The sequence below is a fragment of the Notolabrus celidotus genome, chromosome 18, assembly GCF_009762535.1.
Source record: "Notolabrus celidotus isolate fNotCel1 chromosome 18, fNotCel1.pri, whole genome shotgun sequence".
NCBI lineage: Eukaryota > Metazoa > Chordata > Actinopteri > Labriformes > Labridae > Notolabrus > Notolabrus celidotus.
In genome coordinates, this window is record NC_048289.1 from 28736747 (window position 1) to 28753686 (window position 16940).

The 16940-nt window shown below is 42.4% G+C and overlaps 1 protein-coding gene across 2 annotated transcripts in view; it reads right to left on the reverse strand.

Annotated features, from left to right (window-relative positions):
* Window positions 1-8236: 8236 nt before the first annotated feature.
* Window positions 8237-16940, reverse strand: part of myo1d (myosin 1D) — a 222369-nt gene continuing 213665 nt past the window's right edge. The window contains exons 22-23 of one of the 2 annotated variants that reach the window (XR_004634705.1): window positions 13147-15386; window positions 8237-12273 (exon numbers count right to left, since the gene is read on the reverse strand). Coding sequence is in view for 1 of the 2 variants with exons in the window: in XM_034707602.1 (XP_034563493.1) it covers window positions 15230-15386 (157 nt within the window). In the remaining variant the exon portion in view is untranslated. Of the gene's footprint in view, window positions 15387-16940 lie in introns of both variants that reach the window. The other variant, XM_034707602.1, reaches the window with a different exon arrangement.

Consider the following 16940-nt stretch of genomic DNA (forward strand, 5'->3'; position numbering starts at 1 on the left):
GGGAACGCTGGGGGGAGGGGGGAGCACAGGGGGGCAGGGGGGGTGGGGAGTACTCCAGTCTGGCATTTTGACAAGTTTGAAAGGAATTTTGTGATGCTTTTATAAACTGCTGTGGGATGAGGACAATTGGATAGTATTTGAAATTCATACATGGCAGAGTAAGGCTGATAATAAGGATCATAAACATCAATGAAGGCACCTTTTATCACAAGACATGCAGCTTAAAGTGCTTCAAATAAGAAATATGAATGCACAGGAGATAGTGCCCCAATGCTATTATAACAGAAAATTAAAACTATTTGATAAAAACAAGATTGAAATAACATTTGAAATAAAATAAGGTGAAACATCCAAAAGTTACATAAGAAAGAATTGGAAACAATTGGAAAATTAAACATTATTACAAACAACAAGTTTTTCCTCAAGTAATGACGCACATTGTAGCATTTCTTTTCTCTCTGTCTAACCTCACAAGGGATCAATATTAGCAAATCAAAAGGTTACAGTGAGTTTAAAGCTAAGTGCGTCTCATTTTGATGACATCACAGGGCGTCAACCAATTAAGATGGCGGGAAAAAGAGCAGGCTAAGCTAGCTAGCGGCTAAAGTGAAGAGATTAGGTTTAGCTAGTTGCTAAAGACAGAAGGACACCTTGTGCGTTTGTATGTGACGCTTTAACAGGGTATTTGATGTAAAGAGAGAAGGCTAAGCTAGCTAAAGGCTAAAGTGAGGAGAAAGGTATTAACGTAGCCGGCCTTCATGTAAACAGAATCACCGTTTTAAAGTTTGCATCGTGTTAAAGCTGCTGTTGGTAGTAGTGATGTAAACATCAGTTCTGAGAGAGATGTTGAATGTCAACGCTACCCCTCTCCTCTCTGCTGTTGTAACCCCGCCCACAATGATCTATGAGGAAGTAGTGGCTTCCCAGCCAATCAGGGCGACGTAGTGGGGCCACCACTCGACCAATCAGGACGGAGGATTGGGGATTAGCTCTGATTGGTCCGTGATAACGGGAACAAGGGGAATAATAACATTGCTTGATACAAAGGCATTGGAAAACAGAGATTTCACCATAATCTCAAATTACTTCACAGTACCAATGGGTATTCTGAACTTTCTCCAAACCCAGCAGAAAAAAAGTAACTTTTTTACCCCATTCCTACTAACAGCAGCTTTAAAGGGATGATAGTTGGTATGCTAGGCTACAAACAGGAGGTGAGGTGTATTCACCTCGTAGGTACGTAAAATAATCAAGGCCAAAAGTTATTTTCAAGCAAAGGATGGATAATCTGTAACCTGAGAATGAAAGCTTTTTTTGAGTGATATTTAAACAGAAAATGCCAGACTTGGGTAAATCCTTAGCTTACTTACAGATATATATCTATATAAATCTTACAAAAACTTTCAGACAAAAGGACTGAACCAAAAAAAAAACAAAGACATTAGAGAAGGGAGCAAACATCTACAGCAATGAATGTGGACAGGACTGGGGCTGCAGCAGCCCACCAGTGACCTTCTGACTGTTTGACGATGTGATGTGCACTGCCTACTGCAGGAGGGTGAGGGCCATCGCCTGACTGGCTTTCTTCATGCATCACGGATGAGCGAGCATCCTCGGCACTCTGGAACGCCAACACCACCGTCCCCCTCTCCATTAACACGGATACGACAGGACACTTTCCGTTGCAATGCATATCTGAAAGAACAGCAGTGGCCATTAATGCTGGATCCATGTTTTCGCAGGACTTTTACTCTATCAGAGGAGATCGGATGGACTATAAGGAAGCATTGCATTGTGGGACTTTTGATAAGAGGACATCAGCTGGAGGAGGTATGGCCCATGATAAGTGGTCATACTGTGTATTAGAACTTTATTTTCATCTAGAAAAAATACAAGTTAATGGATGTTTTACTCCCCAGAGGCTAACACCGATGGAGGCTTATTTATTGCTTTTCTGGAACAAGTTTTCTTTGATTTTCGTTCTTTTTTTACTTAGAAATGTAATGTTTTGCACGCGTGCCATGCTTCTTTTTTTTCCCCAGGAGGAGAACAGGAGCAACTTTTACTTTACTTCTTTTTACTTGATTTTAAAAACCAACTGCATCTGCATTAGGGAATGCTGTGAACAAAGTGACACTAGGTTTTTATTTTTATTTTTTAGCTTTGCTTGCTAAAATAGGCTCTTTGTTTAACCAGGGAACTTCTTTTTGTACTGTTGTCGATAGGTTGTGTTGCAACCACTCTGGAATGATGTTTTGATTTTGTGCTTATGATTCAGCATAGAAAATGTTAAAAACAGTGCCATATCTTTGATGAAAACCCCACAAGTCTAAGAGCTACTGAACTGTTCGTCCTGCTGGTGGTTGATGGGGGATTTTTATCTTCTAATAACGACTTACTGACACCTAATTTATTGCCATTTATGTATTTATTTAGGCACACTTAATGTAAATGAAAGAGGAGAGACTTTGCAAAGGGAAGGACACGAGGAGGAGGAGGAGGATTAGCAGGTGTGCTTATCTTTGGTGGGAATGAAGATTGATTTGGTTTATGCAAATGAATGTTGCAGGAATACATTGATCGATGTGTAATTGGAAAGCCCTTAGATCAAAACCAATGCTTAATCTGACCATCACCAAAGTGACATCAACAAGGACACCTTGAGGAACACAACACTGACATAACCGCTCTGAGAACATCTTGTTATCCTGAAACACTGGAGCTAACCCAACCTGCAGTGCCACATATCACAAACAGGAAGCACACACACTTTACCTTTTTCCACGGGCATAACAACAACTTCAGCGACACTCATTCTGCAGAAAAGCACAGCTTACTCTGAGGATAATCCATGTGCATCACCTCTGTGTAAAATCAAATGCCATGTGCCGTCACATTTGTAGGGGCTGCAGCAGATGATGAATATTCATGTGTCAATCATGGTGAGTGGCGGTGTGCAGAAGCAATGCCAGTACAGCCAAAGTAGAAAGCATGCAGAACAATTCAGATGTGTATCTATTTTGTTTCACAGGAGAGTAGCTGGAGCTCCTTTTCCTGCAGCTGTTCACCATCTCTTTAATGTCTGCTGCAGAAGCTTCAGTATTTCTCTCCACAAATGTACGACCATAGTGGTTTCCTTTATCATCTGAACAGAGGCAGAATCTGCAGACTCCTCAGCGGTGTTAATGGACAGGGCGTGCCGTCGAAAAAGGCCTCTGTCATGTTGTTAACGTTGTTCCAGGAGAGCGGAAGGAAGGCTTCCCCGTCTGCTGTGTTAGCGTGAGTCAGAGGAAATGAGCAGCTCAGATTGTCACATCCTGGAGATAGATCAATGAGAGAAAGTAATTTGGAGTTTTTTTGCCGCACAAAAAAGGGGGCACAGACTTTGGATGGGCTTCTGCTCTGACAGGAAGAAGCAGATTACTTGGGGAGAGGGTCTTGAAAAATGGAGACCCTGAATCCTTTTCTCTCCGTCCACCTGTCCCCGACTCACTTGAAATGTGCCATTTTTTTCCACTTTGCATCATTGAGTAGTTGTTTGAGACTTTCAAAAGCTTATAAAATATGAAAAAAGACTCAAGTGATAGTTAAAGATTTCTGTCAAATTCTTTTCTGTATCTTGTTGCGTACTTTGTAGATAAAAAACAACGAAACAGTGGTTAAGAGGTTCAAAAAGGGAGACTTTCGAGGGCTGCATGTGTGCGTGAATGCGTGCGTGTGTGTGTGTGTGTTTGTGTGAGTGTGTGCGAGCGGCAGCGTTTTATTTGTACAGAAGAATGTGTGACACATTGTTTTCTTATGGACTCAGAGCAAACACAGATCACACTGGTTCTAGGACTTGGTTTTTCCCTTCGCTGTGGTGAGGGAGGGGCGTCGAAGCTGTTCAATAAAAATGTTCTTTTTGAAAAAGACAAAAAAGCTCTCGCTGTAATTGAAACTTTTTTCAGTTAGTTTCTGCTTATTTTAATTTATTTTTGTACTGTGATGGAAAAATAAAAATGCACTGATCGTTCAAGATGGCAACTTGTGTTTGTGTGCTTCCATCAGAGGACTGAGGGGCTGTTATTGAGTCTAGATCTGGTCTTTGTAAACACAAGATGATCTCAGTATCATCCATGTTTACAAGTTTTACCAGAAGAACCACATCCTAATATATTGATCACTGAAACTCCTCTAACTTGCACCTGATTTGTGGTGCTGAGGTGAGGTTATTCTTTCACTTTAAGCATCCAGGTTACTCCCTCTGCTGGTGTTCTGTGTCAAAGTTTATGAAGCAGAATTTTACTGTCAAGAATTTTATGACTATCACTTCCAGGACATTTTAAATCCGAGTAAGGGCCATTAATCTCAGGGTTTGTTGGTTTGACTTCCACCTCATATCCATGTGTCACTTCCTTCCTAAATGCACTGAGAGAAGACAGACATAAGAAGTGATTCCATGTCATAACAACCTTTAAGGAAATACTTGAAATGGATAACATGTTGCTACAAACAATACAGCATAATTATGGTTGGCATATCTGTTAAATTGCATGTAATGATATAATGTTGGATCACATTTTATCTGCTATCAATTACTCTGACTGGCTACAGCAGCTAGGCTAACAGGCTAGCTACTGGCTAACACTAATTTACTCATGTAATCACCAGGGTACCAAACAACCTCTTCTGACACACAGGAAGACGTACATGAGAAATATACAGTACATTATTTATATCACTATGTGGCTATAGTGGTTAGGCTAACAGGCTAGCTACTGGCTGATGCTAAATTACTTGCATGTCATCACTGAGGTACCAAACAACCACTTTTGATACACAAGAAAGACGTACATGAGAAATATATATTCAATTATTTATATCACTATGTGGCGTTCAAGTCGTCAACAGAGACAAAAAATTGTGTGGTGACATATCACTAGGGGGACTGGCATACTGGGCTACGGACTAGCAGTGTATGCTCTGGTACACAGTTTCCAGTTCTAAAAGTAACCCCTTAGCAAACTGAGACTTCTTACCAGCTGCCAGGACCGTTTCCTGTCCTCTCCAATCTACAGTTTCTCTTCCGGATTCAAAATAGCACTCAAAATACATTACCCATGGTGCACTATGTGGCACTCAAGTCCTTTCAAGGCTATTTCATGACCCTCCTTAGTCTTCTTTCTTGCTGGGCGATAATGTCAAACCAACATTAACTTGCAAGTCTTCACAGTGTTTGATGAAACGAGGAAAATCTAAGTAAAAACGAGACTACAGCAAACTTGGACTCGCTCCAAAAGGGTCTGAAAAATTGGATAGGAGCATGGTGATGCAGAGATGCAGAGGTTCTTTGTGTGAGACACCAACAATCTTTCCATGAATGTAAATATAGAACATAGTACTGATTTACTGATACAGGCTAAAGGATGCACATGCTAACGAATGAGTAATTGGAGTACTTACGCTTATTTTTTTCCATTTGGAGCACAGATGTCCACGACACGCCGCAAAACCACCAACTTTGTGGCCCGCTGTAGGACTTGTCAATCTTGCCGTCACACCATGTGCGCATAAGTCTTCACCAAAGACGTCATCCGTGTGGAGGTGCAAACACAGCACTTCCACACAGATCATTACTCTGACAGCGCTGATCTGAACAGAGGATTTAAAACACTTTGAATTTGTCTCCTCTGTCCTTGAGTCTCTCCTACAGGGAGTGAGGGACGCAAGGAGACACATATCCCTACTGACTCACTGTGATAGGTCCTTTAATTGATGTTAAACCTTATTTTTTGTCATGTGAAGTACAGTTTTAGCCGGCCTTTTATTGACGTATTTTTTGAAGGGAACAAAACGCTATGTCCTAAAACTGTTATTTCCCTTTGAGTCACTTCTTTGTTCCAACATTTACAAATAACTGAGGTTTGTAGGAGGCTTTTCATATCCAGCTAGCCTTAGCCTAGCCTAGTTTTAGTTTATAGCATCAATGAATACCAAGACTACTAAAGATCAGTCTCACTAAACTGTAATAAGTCTCCTTTTATGCAGACGATACACCGTTTTATATCGCCTAAAGTACCCCCCCTTGTAGGGAATCACTGCTGAATCTTCAAACCCTCAGAGCTTCCATGCAGACAGATTATTTTGGGTCAGTTCACTCTGCACCGATCACTCTCTGTCCATTAATTCCAATTTATTTAACCAGCAGCTCGGTCAGTCCCGCCTTACTTAGTCACTGCCCTTTGGGAAAGAGGAGTCATCCCACTCTGTGCGGCCGATAGTCATCCATCAGCCAGTGGATTAAAACCCCTGCTGAGGAAGCTGCTTATGGCTCACGCAGTGGGAGTGGGAAGTGGCGTTGTCATGCAGACTGCAGAGGTTTCAGCCGTCACTGCGTCACTCGGGGAAACAGCTGCTCGTGGGTGGATTAAACGTGGACTCTGTAGTGAGGTATTACCACAATGCAGGTTAAAGAGTATAATAAAACACAGGGAAAAACTGGACAGCACAACTACATGGTGTTCCAAATCATTATGCAGGTAACCTTTTCTTGAAAATCTGGACGACTGATGTTCAGAAACAAATAGTGTTTTAGTATGATTTATTTAAGGCCTTGTGATTTAACAAAACCCTTTTAGTTTGAATCCACAAAGCTTTCTAATATCCTTTATCACAGACCACGTGTATATAGGTGTGTCCTATTCAACTTTGACCACGGGCAAGAAAAGTGACCTAAGAGGAAAAGAGTCAAACTGTCAAGAGTCTGAGTAAGAGGGAATCTACCAAAGATATAGCCAAGGAATTACAGTATGACCACCGAACCATAAAAAGATACGTTCAAAATAGTCAGGATGGGAGGAAACCCAGAGTATAAAAAGCCTATTGAACATTATCAAAGAGAGAACTGTCGAGAATCAAACGAGAGGTTGATCAAAGAACCTTAGCTACCAGTCAGGCCAGTTTGAAGCTGTGGTGCTCGATGATGTACCCAGGTCTACTCCATGTAGGACACTAAGACGAATGGCAAAGAAAAGACCTCCACTGAAGAAAATACATCATGAAAAACGACTGGAATGGGCTCAACAACACATGAAGGCTGACTTCTCCAAAGTTACATTCACAGATGAGTGCCAGCTGCCGGGCAACCCTAGATAGACCAGATGGGTGAGCATCTGGTTGGATTTCAAGTGGCCATGCTGCTCCAACTCGACTACGACGTCTACAAGGCGGTGGTGGTTTTATGTTCTGGGCTGTCATTGTTGATAATGAACTTGTTGGTCCTTTCTGGGTTCAGGATGGTGTAAAAGTTTCCTTCCATGGAGGAAAAGACATTCAGTTAAAGTGAAGAAGACGAGATGCACCGTCACATGCCTCACGTTTATTCCCAGGACAGGACGGCATCCCAGGGCTTTAAAGACGATCGCCTCATGAACTGGCCGGCCTGCTCACCCGATCTCAACCCGACTGAGAACTTGTGGTCAATAATAAAGAAGATCATTTACAGTGATGGCTTACAGCTCAAAAGAGCATCTTTGGAAAGCCATACAAGGTGCAGCTCACAGAGTCAGCAGAGAAGTCATCAGAAACTGCATCAGTTTACAGTGACCTCTGACCCTCACTGAAAGAAAAGGAGGTTATATTTGACATTTGAGAAACACTTTAGATTTGAGATGCTTCAAAGCCATTAACAGTTTGATTTTGTAATCAAATCTAAAGAAAACTGTTGTTTTTGTTGAAGTTTGAATACAGTTGTAGTAAATATTATCATTTTCAATCAATAGAATGTTTAAAACAGTGCCTAGTTTTTAATTTTCACAAGTTATAAGCTCTTATCACCAACTTGGCTCACTCATTCTGCAGATTCTGCATTTATTTAAAAATACAGCCAACGTACTTTGAAAAGCATAATTTCTTTTTTGGCCTTTATTTGATAGGACAGCTGAAGAGAGACAGGAAATGTGGGGAGTAGAGAGCGGGGGAAGACATGCAGGAAATGGTCGACCGGCCGGGAATCGAACCGGCGAGTCCTGCGACGAGGACTGTAGCCTCTGTATGTGGGGCAATTAGACCGCTAGGACACCAGCGCCCTGAAAAGCATCATTTTAACCCCACATTTGAGGAAATATATTCACCATCTAACTTCTAAACCAATTTGAAAACAACTGTTAACCTTTTTTTTTAAATATTCACAAAAATGCAACTTGCATAATAATCTGGAACACAGTGTAGAAGCTTCAAAATGACAACAAGACTCAGCTGATGAAGCAAATCAATTTATTAATAAAATGATTAATGACTTATTTTCCTTACTGAACATCACGGAGTACATCATCTGCATTTATACAGAATACATGTGCACAAAAATAGTATTACAACAATGAAGTTCCCTTTAGTCTTGATCCGGATATTACAGTACAACTATGGAATGTGATCAGAAATATGCAAAATATAAACTTAATATAAAATAAGGCACTTGTTGAATGAAAGGTGGGTACGTACACAATTTCGGGGAATAATTAGGGAGAAGAAAATGGACTTTGGCGAACAAAGACGGGCTTATTAAAGAGAGGCTCGTGCTGGTATGAAACTCAAACAAGGAAATCTATGAGAGCAGAAAACGGGGGAACACAATGGCACAAACATTGAGGGTTAACATTCATGTTTGACATTCTTGGTTGGAGTTGGAAGTGTAATTTGACTTTAAACTTGCACTAGAGCTGATGATACACAGGAGTAGTAATCTCTGCAAAACAGAACTCATCATTAAAGGTTGAATCCGTTGGCTTTTGTCATTGTTCAAATGAAAACCCAACGTCTAAACCCGCCATAACATCGCTCTCTTCAAAGCCACCAGACTTCAATGAAAAAAGGACATCACCTAGCTTAACACTTAAGTGGTTTGTCTCTCATTGCCTCAATTAACCGCTCTATAAGTTGACTTTAGGAGCTGATTTTGAAGCTGTTGACTTGGTGCTGTGAGCCGTAGATACGACAGAGACGTCTAAAAGTACCCAGAGTCAGATTCATGACGCATCCACATCAAATGTGATGACAAATCTAAGCGCAGCCTCGTCTTAAAGAAAGTCAATGAAAAGTTGGACGAGACAAACATTAGCCTCCGTTGGTGTTGACACTCTGTGACTACGGAGAATGATTTTGTGTGAGCCTTTGCCAAGAAAGCCGAGCAGGTTTGAAGTGATGCCCGTGGGTAAAATGATTCACTGGCTTTGCTGGAGAGAGACTTGGAAAAAAGGTTGAGGGTTTGAAAGATAGGAAGGAAAAACTACAAGGCTGCATGGTGAGGTGTGGAGATCTGGCTTTAGGGCAATTAATAGCAGGTTTTGAAATACTCCGAAACCCTGCAGACGTGTATCAAAGCGGACGATTTTCATCCTCTTTCATGCATGCATGCTTGGAAATGTCCAGAAATGTGAGGATTTTTAGGAGGAACTTCTTGAAGATATATTTCCTGGAACTCTGCTCCTTAAATTTTCCAAAGTGTGACCTCTTCCCTGTTGGTTGAAAGTTGTAGTAGGTGAGGGATACTAGACTCGTCTTAGGAGGGCATGACATCGAAAGCACGCTGTGAAAGTTGAAGCATGAAGCTTTAGACCTCCACATTTATATACCAACGCTACGTGCAGACTTCTTCCCTGCTCTCGTCTTCTTCAACCTTGGATGCTTTTTATTCATCCAGATTCATGCCGCTCTCCTGAGCTTGCACCGGTCGATCGATATAAACACACACACTCACTCGCAGAGGATTTCAGAACATTTCTCACTTCAGCTCAACCCAATTTCACGTGAAAACGTTGCCTGGGGGGCGGGCAGGAAAAAGTTGAGGTGAAGTCATGGTGAACATTTCGTCTGATTGCATTCACACACACTGCTCACCCTGCAGAATCTGGGGAGTTTTGGAGTCTTGCTTTTGGATTTTGGGTGTATTTATAGGAGTTGTTGACGATAGTAAAGATAGAGGACAATGTGAGCTTTAGGTTTTGGATTTAAGTCTCATTTCTCAGGTTTTTGTTGCTGCATGATCGTCTCATTGTTCGTGCCATGCTGCTGCTGCATGACTCTCCTATTGTCTGCCGTGTTTCCTATCTGCTCAATACTCTCATTGTCTGATATTTCTCCTCGCTGGTGTTGCTTCCCTTTTTATTTCCACGCCTTGCGGCTACAGGACGGCTGAGGGAGAAAGCAGAAAAAAAAAAAAGGAAAAACCTTCACTGCCCCGCAGGATGGTACAGTCGGCCCAAGTGGGCGAGGAGTGAAGTGATTTGACAGAGGAAGAAGAGTGGAAGAAAAGGGAAGGAGAGGAGAGAGGCAGGGAGGGAGGGGTGGAGTTGAGAAGAAGAGGGGAGGCCAAGCGAGGCTTTGTTCACAAACCCCCTTTAGCCTTAAGAAAGCAGAGAGAGAGAAGCGCTGAAGTGAGGAGTGACACGGAGTCCATCCTAATGATGAGCGGTGAATAGAGGAGGAGAGGAGGAGAGGAGAGGAGGAGAGGAGGCCCTGTGGGAGATTACAGCGCTGAAGGATATGGAGAGCTACACACACACACATGTACACACACTCATCACAGGCAGCCTCTGCGCCTGAGCTGCTCTGGAAATCGCCTATTAACGCAGCCCATGTCACTTCCTTAATCCACGCTATGAAGGCACCACTTTCCTCAAACCACTTCTTCTGTGTTTCTTTTTAAATCGAGCAACAGGACAAGGTCAGCCGCCGCTGCCACAGTGCTGCCGGGCAGGACAGAGGTGTGCTTCTTTTTCCTAAGACGGGAGCGCTCCCAAACTAATTAAGATAAACGAGTCCTTCAGACGTGAGCAGAGGGCCGTGCTGCTGTGGCGAAAATGACGGCTAAACATTCGTCCTTCTCTCGGAGTTTAACGCCGATAAGAGAGGCGCTACCTCTCTGCCTCGTCAAACCAGGCCAGACACAGAGGGAGCTCTGATTCACGACCCTGAGCTGTCAATCCTCAGCCCACAGTCGCTCCTCTTTACTTTGTCTTTACACACAGACAATGCAACTAATCTCCGTGGGCACTAAGTGAAGGGATTTATGTTTTCTGATGTGGAGAATTTGTGTAATCAGAAAGGACAATGACGCAGATGATCGTTTGTGGGCAGGAGGGACTTCTGGGTAATTTGGTTTTAAAGCTGAAATTCAATGAAAGTGCTTCTGGGCTTTAGAGAGGAAACAAAATCACCTGTTCTGGAGCTTTTAATCATGTCTAATGATCTTTATGAGCAGTAAGAGATGCACATTTAAGAGTTGGGAGTTTAAATTGTCATTATAAGTGACTGTAAGTCTCTTTAAAGCTCATATGGCTACATTTTTGATTGCTAAAGTTGATTCAATGCGTGCAAAAGTTTGCACCTTTGACCAAGTGCAATCATCTCTGAAGTGCTAATCTTTGGGGAAATGGAGGGCCAGAGAGAGCAGCTAAAGGGTGATAATTTAGACCTTTATATGTGTGCCAATTTTAATTTTGTCCAGATCTAAAAGAGCGATATCCACGGTACAGGTTTGATAAACTGAGAGGACATTGTTTTCCTTTAGCGACTGATCTGAGTCATTTGTTTGGACTTTTTCTCCCACTTTGGTAGGTTCACTGAATAAATGTGTCTTAATTCCAGGAACATGAGGACAAAGAAACAGACAGCTAACAGTGTAAGAGTATTTGCAACATGGACCTTGTCTCTGTGACCTCACCAAGATGGCGGTCGCCATATTGGAAATGCAGACTCCAACTAGCTTAACTTGCAAAGAGGTGGAGTTGAGGCCGGACAACAGCTACAACCCGCCCACCTGTTAGTCAAATCAGTCATGCCTCTTCTCCTGGATACTTTCATGATGTTTTTATAATCATGGATCACTCTTGGTTCATATCTCTGAAAGCATTTAAGACCCAGATTGTTTTTTTGAGGTCCACAATATGCAGTTTCTGTGCTCCTGTAAGGATCTTTCTGGTATTATCTGTTTTAGGGTTGCCAACTTTGTCACTGCTAAATAAGGGACAGGTCTATTTTGGGGTTTTATATTCTTAATTTGGAGAAACGAGAGAGGAAAGAGTGTGAAACTGGGAAGAGAGAGTAGAGAAAGGGCTGCAGGTTGGAATCAAACCAGGACTGCTGATAAACCAGAACTCAAACAGGGTTTTCTTGGCCTCGCAAACTAATTAAGATAACAAGTCCTTCAGACGAGCAGAGGGCCGTGCTACTGTGGCGAAAATGACGGCTAAACATTCGTCCTTCTCTGGGAGTGAACGCTGATAAGAGAGGCTCTACCTCATCAACCAGGCCAGACATTAACGACCACCTGTAGTCAAATCAGTCATACCCCTTATCCTGGATACTTTCATGATGTTTTATAATCATGAATTACTCTAAGCGTTACTCTGACTCTTTTTTAAGGTCTATTTCAGGCTTTTATGTCTTTATTTAGAGAAACAAGAGAGGAAAGAGCAGGAAACTGGGAAGAGAGAGTAGAGAAAGGGCTGTAGGTTGGACTAAAACCAGGACTGCTGATAGACCAGGCTGTAAAAACTGGCATTTTAATGCTAATTTGGACTCGAACAGGGTCTTCTTGGCTCGCAGCTAATTAAGATAAACAACTCCTTCGGATGCGAGCAGAGGGCCGTGCTACTGTGGCGAAAATGGCGGCTAAACATTTGTCCTTCTCTGGGAGTTCACGCCTACAAGAGAGGCGCTACCTCTCTGCCTCGTCAAACCAGGCCAGACACAGAGGGAGGTCTGATTCACGATATCCTGTAGTCAAATCAGTCGTGCCCCTTATCCTGGATACTTTCATGATGTTTTATAATCATGGATTACTCTAAGCGTTACTCTGACTCTTTTTTTAAGGTCTATTTCAGGTCTTTATGTCTTTATTTAGAGACACGAGAGAGGAGAAAGCGTGAAACTGGGAAGAGAGAGTAGAGAAAGGGCTGCAGGTTGGACTCAGACCAGGACTGCTGATAGACCAGGCTGTAAAAACTGGCATTTTAATGTTAATTTCGACTCGAACAGGGTCTTCTTGGCTCGCAAACTAATTAAGATAACAAGTCCTTCAGACGAGCAGAGGGCCGTGCTACTGTGGCGAAAATGACGGCTAAACATTCGTCCTTCTCTGGGAGTGAACGCTGATAAGAGAGGCTCTACCTCGTCAACCAGGCCAGAGACAGAGGGAGCTCTGATTCATGAACACCTGTAGTCGAATCAGTCATGCCCCTTATCCTGGATATGCATCCAGCGCATCACTCTGACTTTTTTAAGGTCTGTTTTGGGCTTTTATGTCTTAATTTGGAGATACAAGAGAGGAAAGAGCAGGAAACTGGGAAGAGAGAGTAGAGAAAGGGCTGCAGGTTGGAATCAAACCAGGACTGTTGATCGACCAGGGTGTAAAAACTGGCATTTTAATGTCAATTTGAACTAGAACAGGGTTTAATTGGCTTTTGAAGGCAGCCTCTAGTGGACAGTTGAGGAACTGCAGTTTTTGGGGGCTTCATTTTCCAACACCACAGGCTGCAGCTTGGTCAGAGGTTAGCTCCTCCATGCTAACTTGATGTTAATCAGTCAAATTGAGTTATTTCTAACATCAATAGTTTGTTTATTTATAGATATTTTTGTCTCTTGTGCTCAGTCTGTGTCTTGGTATTAATGTTAAACACACAGCGTGAAACAATCCTCATCCCACCAGCTTCTGTCCTGCTCCAGCAGTCGGATTAAGAGCATATTGTTAAGCGCTGACAGTAAAAACAGAACATTCCCAACACAGCAGACAGCTTGTGAGAACAGCACCAACCAAACTCTGAGGACTGGAGTGCTGATGGCTGGTTTCGTGTGAATTGGCGTGAGATAAATGAGAGGAGCTAAGCAGCGGCATCAGATGAAAATCAAGCCTCCAAAGATCCTCTGTTCATACAGAGAGTCACTCCCATCGCTGAGCAGGGGAGGTAAAGTAGGACAGCAGTCTGATTACAGACTTCACAGCCGTCTGTCTGCTCTGCTTCACTGTGGCCACTGGCCAGACTCTCAGTGTTAGAGCCAAGAAGAGGAGAGCTCACACACACACACACAGTCGCACACACACACACACACTCTTTTCCTCTGTTGAAGGGGATATTTATCAAATGGAAGTCTATTCCAAACGACTAAGGGGCCACAACAAGTCATTAGCCCATTCACGCAACACAAAGACAGCAAATGAGGCTGTGTTCAGGGGCCGGAGTTCACGTGGGATAACACAGTACTGGCCTGAAACACTCAGCTGCTGAACTAAAGAGTATGAACTTAAATACTTTGGTTATTGTCTTCATATTAACCTTCTGTTATAGCAGTTTTTTATATGCAGAATAATGTCTTTTCTATACAAGCAGTATTAGCGGTTATTATATAAAGTACAGACGTCGTAGTAGTGATTATAAAAAGCAGGATTTTAAATTACAAAGTTCAGGATTAAACTGCGATCTTCAGGATATGCTCAACACATCCTCTGACGAACAAACGAACACTCATACACTGACTGAACCCTCTGACTCTCCTCCCCGCTGTTCCCACACGTGATTGTAAACACTCAGAACTAAGAGATGCTGCGTTTCTTTTGTCTACCGTACAGGAAGGTAAGTCTTCATCATAATTCTTCCTTTAGAATATAAACCACAGAAAGAGTTTCTATTCCGCTTCACATAAATATCATCTTACTTCATTCTCAGGGATCATTTTTTTTCGATCTGGCGCCTGCACAGAGAGCGTCAGGGATTAGAACTTCCTGCAAAGCCTTTGGATTTTTTTTTTTCCAATTATGCAACATCAGCGGTTCAGGGGAACAGAATAATCTCCTCTCACCTTGACTGAAACATATTCCATCCAAATATTGCACAAAAAAATTAACTGAAATTTGGATCTTAAACAAAAAGAGACTGCAACTTTGGTGGATTAGTGCATTTTAAATAATAATTCTTTGAAGCATTGAACGTAATGCATGTAGGCATTTTGCACCATTTCCGTTGAAAGTTACACATTGCATAGAAATCTACAAAACAGGTCAAATTTGGCATGGCTTTGTATTCCTGAGGATTCAATTAAGTGAATCCTCCTACAGGGCTGCGATCTGAGTCGTCTCGTTATCAGCAGCTCTGCAAAAAACACGAGTGAATCAGACGTGAATCATCATCACCGTCGTCAGGCGGGGTTTGAAATCAGCTGTCAGATTTTTTTTTTTTCAGCTTTTGGCCCATTTTTTTTAGTTTCCTGGAACCGCCAGGATGTAACCAGACCGGCTCTTTGTGAAGTCAGGCTGTGATTGGTTGATCTTGGGCTCCACGATGACCGTGCACTTCCTGCCGTTCATGCTGCACTGGATGGGGCTTGAGATGTTCACTTGCAGCTTCCTCTTCTCACTGCAGAGAGGAAAGAAGAGAGAGAAGGAGGTTATGGATACTGTCTTGCACACCCAGAAAGTACTCCATATAGATGATACACAGGACACTTTTGCACCGTCAATCAATAAATAAGCTGTTTAATCAAACAGCACTTTTCATACGACAAATAAAGGATCAGATCAGACCAGGAAGTAACAAACTGAGGAAACGCTTGCATGAATTCCTAATGAGCAAACACACCCAAAATCCTCAGCTATGATTGGGTGTTTGGCTTGTCAGAGGCGGGACTTGCTTTAAGATTAACCATTTGGGATGTGTTAACAGCTTGAACTGTATATCACAAGGATGTAGTCTCAGTGCAGACACCCATGGGTATCTCAAGCAGAGCTTTGAAGCCTTTTGAAGGTGGCCCCCAAACTGAGGTGGGTGTTTAACCTGTCAGTCAAGTCAGCTGCGCCCCTAATTATGCAAAACTTGTAACCATAATATCTTAAAAACTAATGAGTTATAACAAAATTCACCCTCATACAGTATGTGCAGATAGAGAATGAGCTATTCATTGTACCAGCCTGTAAATGGGCTTTTTAGAATGGGTGTGTATGTGGCTTCCTGCGCTTTTGGGGTCAGCCTCAAGTGGACACTTGAGGAACTGCAGTTTTCAGCACTTCTTCATTAGCTTCATTTCTCAAGCCTGGAAGTTGCTGCAGTTGTGACTTTGGACAAACGTCTTACTATTGTTGTTGTAAATGTTACCCTTAAAGAATTAAAGTTGGAAGATTTAAATATATGTTGCCATTTTTTGGGCCTGGGCTACCACCGTACAAAAACAAGTCTGGACACGCCCTTTGTCTCAGGATATTTTTGTTGGGATGTGCGTCTAAACAAAGCGGCAACCTCCAGTCTTAAAAAATGAAGCCCATGCAGAAGTGATAAAAACTGCAGTTCATCGAGCGTCCACTAGAGGCTGGCTGCAGAAACACCGGAAACCACATACACACCCATTCAAAGAAGACGATCTTTACAGCAGAAATAAACATGTTTACAGCCTGGTTCAAAAACTGTTCTAGGTCTGAATAACTAATTTCTATATCAGCACACACTGTACAAGGGTTATTTTTGAAGATATTGAACTTACAAGTTTTGCCCAAATAAGGGCATACCTGACTTGATTGACAGGCGGGCACCCTGTAGCTAGCGAAAAGGCTAAAGGCCCGCCTCTTTACCTCACACTAGCTTCACAGAAATTAGGTCCAGTTCAGCATTTCAAATATGGCACCCGCCAACGATTGGCTTCAAAACAGCGCTCCAGGAACAGATGGATGACGTCACAGATACTAGTCTATGGGCCATTAGCTTCATTCATTTCTCAAGTCCTTCAAGAATTAAACTTGGAAGATTTAAATATGTGTTGCCATTTTCTGGGCTGCGGCCACCCTGGTCCAAAAAAGTCTGGACACGCCCCTGGTCTCCGGACATTTGTGTTGGGATGTGTTTTTAAACCTCTGAGACTCTACACTGCAGAGCCAGCTCCAGGAAACATTCATGGATTTAAAGGTGACATATCATGCAAAA